Source organism: Astatotilapia calliptera, unplaced genomic scaffold (genome assembly GCF_900246225.1).
Source record: "Astatotilapia calliptera unplaced genomic scaffold, fAstCal1.2 U_scaffold_150, whole genome shotgun sequence".
Lineage (NCBI taxonomy): Eukaryota > Metazoa > Chordata > Actinopteri > Cichliformes > Cichlidae > Astatotilapia > Astatotilapia calliptera.
In genome coordinates this window covers 35,930-44,874 of record NW_020535675.1, presented here as the reverse complement: position 1 = coordinate 44,874, position 8,945 = coordinate 35,930, and the positions used below count along the sequence as shown (strand labels likewise).

The 8,945-nt window shown below is 38.9% G+C and overlaps 1 protein-coding gene across 1 annotated transcript; it reads left to right on the top strand.

Annotated features, from left to right (window-relative positions):
* Positions 1-453: 453 nt before the first annotated feature.
* Positions 454-8,945, top strand: LOC113017578 (N-acetylglucosamine-6-sulfatase-like; the record flags this gene model as incomplete). The annotated part of the gene is made up of 12 exons (XM_026160725.1): positions 454-686; positions 1,918-1,983; positions 4,000-4,098; positions 4,506-4,673; positions 4,829-4,911; positions 5,537-5,655; positions 5,968-6,071; positions 6,945-7,046; positions 7,325-7,435; positions 7,549-7,659; positions 8,152-8,312; positions 8,696-8,945. Coding segments are annotated over 12 exons (1,433 nt in total), but the record flags the coding sequence as incomplete, so codon positions are not given.

The window sequence follows — 8,945 nt, the reverse complement described above, 5'->3', positions numbered from 1 at the left end:
TAGCTTAACCCTAAAGTAAACCCTGTTTTATGGTTCTTTTGGACACTAAATAGGACCATAAAATTTCAAATAACCATATGAATATAAAGTGAGACTTGACTTGACCAACTGGGACCATAAATTTATTGAGAAAGTGTTTAAGGTAATAAATTAATCAAGTAGGGAAAAAAAAATTCTCGCCCACTTCTATATAACTTCTTTTTGCAATCAGAGGAGTCGCCCCCTGCTGGCCATTAGAAAGAACGACATTTTAAGACATTTTGCGCTAGCTTTACTTTTCAGACCCAACATTTTGTACATCTTTTATATACAGCTTTCAGGGACTATTAAGTGTATCGTTTTAGCCCTGCTTTGCGTCTGTACATTATTTTGTAGCATTATCTAAAATGACTTTACATAAAAGCTGCATGTAGAGAATCACAAGTCAAATATAATTAAAGAAAATCCTTTCAGTTTCGTCTCGCGTCTTTTTCCCTCAGTTTGTTGCCAGCCCGCTCTGCTGCCCCAGTCGTGCCAGCATCTTGACGGGGAAATACCCCCACAACCACCACGTCATCAACAACACCTTGGATGGAAACTGTAGCAGCAAAGCCTGGCAGAAGAGCGAGGAGCCGCACACCTTCCCCGCCTTACTGAAGGCCTCCGCTGGCTACCAGACATTCTTTGCTGGGAAATATCTCAACCAGGTGAGTGTCTCTTTTTTTGCCAGAATCGGTGACTTGCCTTTAGTAAGAGGTTGTCCCCCTTTGTTCTTGTACTGCGCTGTTATCTGAAGAATGAAGGAGCTAAAAAATAATTTGTTGGTGTAATTCCCCTGTAATTAAATGGAATTGAAAAACACAGAATATTCTTTTTTTTTGTTTGTTTTTAAGCACTACATTTCCAGAAAATTAGCTAATTACAGTTGTTTACAGTACTTAAAATGTGGAAACGTACAGTGTCATTTATCTCTTGTCCTGTAAAATTAGTTATGCACTACTTAAGTTTACTTAAAATATAATTATGTGTTTTTCTTTTCTATAAAATAACTTGGGTTATCCAATATCTAAAATTACTTGCATTATATTTTATTTAATTTTTCCTGTATGAACCAGATTTGTTGCCTCTTTTTCTAGTATACCTCTCTCTGAGTAGGTAAACTTTGTACATAAATATCATTATATTGTAATTTCAAATAAAATATATTGAAGTTTTAAATCGTATGCATGTGTCAGAGATGCATAAAAGTGAGGCATCTTTACTGCATTGTTCAGGAGACTGTCATTAGATGTGCAGTCATACGATCTATCATCTGAGGGTGAAGGTTACATCTCCCCTTGTGATTAACAGATGGTCAAATAGAGAACCAGAACGTCCTGTTTGTTAGGACGTTTAAAGTGTCACCAAAAAAGCCACTTGGGCCTGTTTTGCTACTTCTCCTTTTCACTCTGTCTTTGAGCATTTATGTACCAGAAAATGAAAGAACATTTTCAAACTGGATTGAGCAGGTCGAGTCCTGCAGAATAAACACGCCATGATTCACGTCATTGTACAGTCGCATACATCAGGTAGATCAATGTCACACAGTGTGGCTCGCAGGGAATTTGGAAGATAACTAAAAATCTTGCAAATGTCTCTACATGGAAATCAGCTGTGATGTCATTTATGTTTCAAATAAATAAATGATTTTCAACAAAATGTATTTCAACAAAAAATTAAACTTTTACACTTAAATTTTGTTTAAATACTGTTTTGCTGAGCAAATCGATCCTGTCTGAAAGGTGGAAATCTTTTTGAAACGTGGCGGTGAGGTCTGAAATGGAAACCATGAAGAACATATGCGTTTATATGTCGTGCTCATCTATTTTTTTTGCAGGGTAATTCTCTTCATCTCGTCATGCAGAACTGCACATACTCAACATTTATGCTATTTTGCAGTATGGGCACTCGGAAGCTGGTGGAGTGGAGCACATTCCTCCAGGTTGGAGTTACTGGGTCGGGCTGGTAAGTCTGAATGTTCACATTATTTGCTTTTATAGATCATGGACCAGTTTTAGAGCTTACCTTATTGTCGGAGACAGTCATGCAACTATAATCTCAAAACGATACCATTTCAAGTTGGACTGACTCCACAAGTTTCTGAGAAACTCAAATTCCTGTGGTCTGAGGAACATTTGGCCCTCTTTGTCTTTAGAGGTCTTATAAACCTAAGGGTTAAACTCCAGAGTAAAGAAACAGCCGTGAATTTGAGCTGTCATGTTTCACTGCAGCATCATTTTGCCTTGTGTTCGTCTGCTCTTCTATTACTGCTTTTATTCCTCAGCATTTTTCTTAGACAATCCAAAGTGTCTGTGGCTTCGCTGCTTCTTCTGAGAACTTGTTTAGAGACTCGGCTGCCTTTGCTGATTGGAGTCTTACGTTTTCTATTAGCAAATTCTGCATCTGCGATAAAGCTGCTCGTCTGTCTCTGTGAACAGTGATTGATGTATTGATCGTCACATGATGTGGTCATTTTGGGCGTCTGCCTGTTGATGCTATCAATCAAACTGAGTTTATTTAGTTCAACATCTGAGTTAAATGCTGCTCCAAAGGAAAATTCAGCTCCTGGAAATGAAGGCTTGTTTAAATCCTAAAACCATCATGTTTACTGCGAATTTCCCTGAAAAGTTAGGATTAAATCTGTCAGAAGAGAAGTCATTTACAAAGCATCTTATCCCTTAATTCCTAAGGTGCAAACCTTAACTGTTAATGCCGGGGAGAAGGACATATAAGAGTTTTAGATGTAGTACCATGGGAGCGTATCGAATTAACTCTCTGCTACTCTTTCCTTTCATGTGAGGAAATAAAGTGCAGTTTGTATTCTGCGGTTAATGATCTTCTTCAGCTTCAGATGGTCTGCGCAGTACAACCAATGTAGTTCTTTCCCTGCTACTGATGGGAAATAGGACAAGTTCAGTATCAGAAAATTGGTCAGAAAATTGAGCATTATGTGTAATTTTTAAATCTCCATGACTTTGCAATAGAGATCTTGACTCAGCTGGTTGTATTTAGGTTATTCTTTATTAAAGCGAGGTTGCAGAATGTCTGTCTCACTTTTATCACCATCTTGACACACAAAAGTTGTTTGTTTTTTATCCATATTTTTCTTTGTTTTATTATTTCCATGAGTTCCCAGTTCATATTTAATGTTGCAAAAATGTGTATTTCTGATTAAATCAGATCTGATATGAAGCTACCTCACACACCACTGTGAAATGTAGGCAGTCATGTGGCTAAATAAGGAGACAGACTAATAAAAAGGCTAAAGTTAGATTTGTGTGGATTTACAGAAGGTCTCTAACTGGTTTGCAGAAGTCAGAGGTCACGTCCAGACTGCCGTGCAGACTGGTTTATCTTCACTGTCACTGGATGAACAAACACAGATTAGAGCCGTGGTCCCATGACTTGGAAGTTTATCATAACAAAGAGCGAGACTCATGCGATTTATATGATTTTGGCAGTTTAAGCCAATAATCCTTCTGGCGCTGCACCAGAGTCACTATCACTATGCTTTGAGGGAACTTTTAACAATATGTTTCCATGAACTGCAGCTCGTCTCTGATCATTGGTGACTTCATGTGATCAGCTGTGAGCAACAGTTGTAAGTGCTGTTTTTAAGAAAAATAATAAAATTTTAGTCAGTGCGAAAGAGGACTTTTTTTCTGAACCCTGAAGGTTTCCAGGTTTCTTAACCCTAACCCCGTGCATGGTTCAAAAATAAATATCAGGCTTTTTATATTGACTTCTTAAAATTCACTTCAGCTTCTTAGACCAAGATTATATAGATGCATACATATAATACACTCCTGGAAATGATTTCTTCCACTAGGTGTTTTATTCTGTGTGATTTAAGGCTGGGAAATCTGAAATGAAGAGGATGATACATGTGCTTACGTAATAATTTGCAGTTCTTTACACATGATCCGAGTGGCTCTTTAAACCTGAAGTGTTTTACAGAGTCGTGTCGTTTGTGTTTTCCAGGATAAAAACTCTAAATACTACAACTACACACTATCAGTGAATGGGAAGGCTCAGAAGCACGGAGCCGACTACAGCAAAGATTACCTGACAGATCTACTGGTGAGAGACCTTTGATATGACTGCACACCGTCCTTTACTTCATTTATATAGCCACAAATGTAAAGCATCCTTATCTTGTTACTTTAAAGACAGTTTTTGGTTCACACTTCCATTTTTAGGGACAAAATAGAAAAGACAGAATTCATGTCTGCTTGATAAATTACCGTAAAGGTTTTTGGGTGAAACCCCCCCCCCCTAGATTTTAAGAGAGAGGGCTCTACTCCGCTTTTTTTTTTTTTTTGTTATGTTTGACTTAATATAATGTCAGAGAAAAAGAGGTAACTTCTTTTATATTGTTGGTAAGACCAACAGTCTGACAGAGAGACAGCCATGTACAATGATGTAAGGGTCACATGCAGAAATGATCAGCGATCAAAGGCTCTGATCACTCTCTTCCTCGTTCTCAGGCCAACATGTCTCTAGACTTCCTCCAGTATAAAACCAGCTACCAGCCGTTCTTCATGATGGTGTCCACGCCGGCCCCCCACTCCCCCTGGACGGCAGCACCTCAGTACCAGAAACGCTTCAACAACACCAAAGCTCCCCGAGATCCCAACTTCAACGTCCACGGGAAGGTAGAATTTATTTTTTTTTAAAGTTCTTGCTGAATTTCGCTGGTTCCAAAGTAAGATGGAAGAAAGCGCTCTGTTAATAAGTTCTGTTGGGTTACATCAGTCTCTACGCTAAAGAGGACCTTGCTAATCATGATCACTTTCATTTCTCCCCTCAGGACAAACACTGGTTGATCAGACAGGCTAAAACTCCCATGTCAAACTCCTCCATTCGGTTTCTGGATGATGCCTTCAGGGGACGGTCAGTCGCTTCACCTCCTCACCTTCCTCTTTCTTTGCTCCACTTCCTTATTTCCTTTTTGAAACATCCTCCTCAGCTCCTTACCAGACCACTGCTTTCTGTCACCTTTCACATCCTCCTAATTCTCCTCCTTTCTTTTCACCTTCAGGTCTTAACATAGTTTCCCACAGATTTAGCTTGTTTTTGCAGCAGTGTGTGTGCAGCTCCTTTCTGGCCACCAGCTTTCTTAAATGAGTCAATATTAATTTAAAAATACCATTTATACGTTTCTCCACTGTAAATATTTTATTGGCCAAGTTTTTTCTGACATGAAATATAATCAGCTGCTTCATCCCCGAGTCTGTCATCCTTTGCTTGGACTCCACCATCACATTGTGCTTTACAGCCTCGATGAGCCTGGTGTAGTGGCCCAGAGAACACCTCTTAGTTTGTGCTATAGCCGACCAATGACAAGAAAACAGTCCTACAAAGGGTCAGCAAATCATCCAGAATGCAGCTACGAGGCTTCAGTTCAATTCAATTTTATTTCTACAGCACCAAATCACAACGACAGTCGACTTAGGCACTTTATACTGTAAGGTAGACCCTTACAGACCACTCATTCCCGGTTTATCTCGTCCTACAGGTGGCAAACGTTACTGTCAGTGGACGACCTGGTGGAGAAAATAGTGAAGAGGTTGGAGGTCAGAGGTGAACTGAACAATACCTACATCTTCTTTACTTCTGATAATGGATATCACACAGGTATGTCTGTGCGAGCGCTTTTTGTTTTTTATTTCAACATCTACAGTTTTTCAGAGGATAGTTTAACATTCACAAGGTTTTTAGTGTGGTAGGGTTTGGTTAGCTCTCACTGCTAATTGTTTCCCACCCTTTTATACCTCCAAAGGTTTAAAACATGAGAAACAAAACTGCTTTAAAATTGTCAGTACTGTTGAAAATGTGGCCAAATCTCAGTCACAACCTAAAAGTGACGTCTCAGATGATAAGAAGTGCGTGAGACTTGTTTTTTGGATGCAGAGTAAAGAAAATGAAAGGACTCTGTTCCTGTTTCAGGTCAGTTCTCTCTCCCAGTGGATAAAAGGCAGCTGTATGAGTTTGACATCAGAGTTCCTCTCATGGTCAGAGGACCAAATATCAAACCCAACCAGACCAGCCAGGTACACACACACACACACACACACACACACACACACACACACACACACACACACACACACACACACACACACGAAAGATGAGATGCCCTTGCTCTCTAATCAATATTTAGTATTTATCATTATTCACTGATCCTCTATTAATACAGTTACTGTTGAAATCATATTCTCTGTCTATATTATAATCTTATAACCTCTGACATATTTAAGGAAATGGTTCCAGTATAGGTTTTTTTAAAGCGATACTATCATAAAAATTAAACGGATGCTATATTCTTTCAAGATCCAGGCCAGTGTTTAAGTTTCCATTCACTTTAAGTTATCTATAACTCCCTCACAGATCACTGCATTCTGTTTTTGTTTGCATTTTACACATATTTAGTTTATTTTGGACATCGGGGTGTAAACTGAGAGCTAAAAACTGAAACAATTAACATCATATCACCAGAAACTCAGTGGAACCACCCACAATCCAGAAAGTTTGAGAACATTTGCAGTTACTTCTACCTGCATATGTTTTGGCTGAATATTATTATCCTTGTTGCTGGTAGAAAACATTGACTTTAATTGATGTTTCACACTTTGTTGCCATTGATGTTTTTGGTATTAGTTCTTGGTTAAATAAAGTAAAAGTAATAAAGCAGTAAATATTAGTCACCTATGTGTTATAAATAAATGCATATCCTGTTTTTATCTTGTTAGTGGATTTATATTCAGTGTAGCAGCATGAGCCCTCCTGTTGGTCCCAAAAAGAGGAAAAGCAGCAAAGAGGAAAAAAATCTACTTTGAACAGATGCACAGGATCTGTGTTTAGAGATGGTGCATCCATTTTGCTGGCCACATTTGTTGGGTTGAGTGTTTCTTTTGTCTTTCCAGATGTTGGTAGCGAACGTTGACCTTGGCCCGACCATCCTGGACATCGCCGGGTACAACGTCAACAAGACCCAAATGGACGGCATGTCGTTTCTGCCAATTATGGTGAGAAAACTAAGCTTGTGTTCTGCTTTTGTTGTCTATAATACAAGGTAAAGGAGACGGTTGAATATTAATATGCTTAGTCAGACCCAAGTACACAAATAAATCCTTTTATTTGTAGATATTTTTACATCATCAAATGTTGATCAATTGCCACATCAACACATTACTAATAATATAATAAGAGGTAAATGACAACTTATCAACAAAACTCAGTAACGATTATTAGGTAACAAAATAAATTTAAAGTCACACTTGTTCATATCTGTGTGTGTCACCAGGAGGGGAAGATGAACGGCAGCAGTTGGAGAACAGACATCCTGGTGGAGTACGAAGGCGAGGGCAGGAACAAGTCGGACCCTGCCTGCCCGCTACTGGGTCCCGGAGTGTCGGTATGGAAACAGGGATGAAGTAAAACTTTGTTGTTGTTGTGGGTTGTTTTGTTTTTTGGGGTTTTTCAGCAGCACCAAAAATTAAACACCAATAACAAATGTTTTTTCTATAGGAGTGTTTCCCAGACTGTGTGTGTGAGGACTCTTACAACAACACTTACGCCTGTGTGCGCACCATCGCCCGCTCTTCCAACCTGCAGTACTGCGAATTTGATGACAATGAGGTATAGTATTGTATTTATTTGCTTTTGATTTTCAGTCTTTAGCAATTTGTCAAGCTAGCCAGCTAACATTTGTATTCAAATGTTATTTTTGTTGGCACTAATGTTAGGCAAGATGGCTACGATTAGCTGTGCAACTTAGCTGTGCTGCATTAATCTGGTGACGGTTAGTTCATAAAGCTGAACTAACCAAAAGTGCTCCTTTTTATATTTTTGTGTAAGAAAGTGAGCACATATCCTTAATATAGAAATCAGTCAAGCAACTGGGACAGTTGGGAATGTCTCACTTTTAAGTTAACATCTGTTGCAGCGCTAGTGATAAAAGAGGATTTACCATGTGAAAAATGCTTCGTATAGCACGTTTAAAAGTGCTGTGTGCAGGTTTTGAAAGTCTTTGATTTGCTGGCATCTAGTGGTCAAATCGAGAATGGCATGTCCTTGAGTTTCTTCAGTTTTGAATCATTAGCATATTTCACAGATGTCTATGTTCTGTAGGTTTTCGTAGAAGTCTACAACGTGACTGCAGACCCGTACCAGCTGACCAACATTGCAAAAACCATTGACAAGGAAGTCCTGGAGAAGATGAACCACCGGCTGATGATGCTGCAGTCCTGCTCCGCACAGTCATGTCGGACACCCGGCGTGTACGATCCGAGGTCTGTTCAGCAAAAATCTGCGTTTTATCTTTTTTTTTTTTTTTTTTTTAAATCAATAAAATTATATGTAAATTCTCTCACACTTTTGGGAATTTAAATGTTTATCCCGTGCATTCACTTTTTTCTAAACTATTTAAATCATGGCTATTGTATAAATACACAATTACTGTGTACTTTTCAGTATTTTTCATGTAATGAGTTGTGATTTCTTGATAAATACCTTGAAAATAAAAATATCCTGTTACTCAAGAGTTCTATTTAAGTCAGCAATTAGTTTTTAATTAATTAATTACATTTTTTTTTACCTTTCTAGTAAAGTTTTCCAGGCTCTATTAACACACAAGCATTAATTATTCTACCCTGTGATATTTTCCTCCCCTCAGGTATAAATTTGACCCACGGCAAATGTTTACCAGCCACAGCTGGAGGCTCAGCAGACTCAGGCAGACAGTGAAGTAGGAAGACTGCGAAGGATGTGGGGAAGCTGGGGAAGAAAGGCTGCGTTGAGTGATGTATTCAGCCTTTCCTGATGTTGTTGCCTTGTTGTCGGGCCTCCTGAGCCAGTCTCTTTGTAAGATGAGGATGGAGAAGGGATCAGGTGGGGGTCATATTATGGCGCTGCTGGAAGATAGG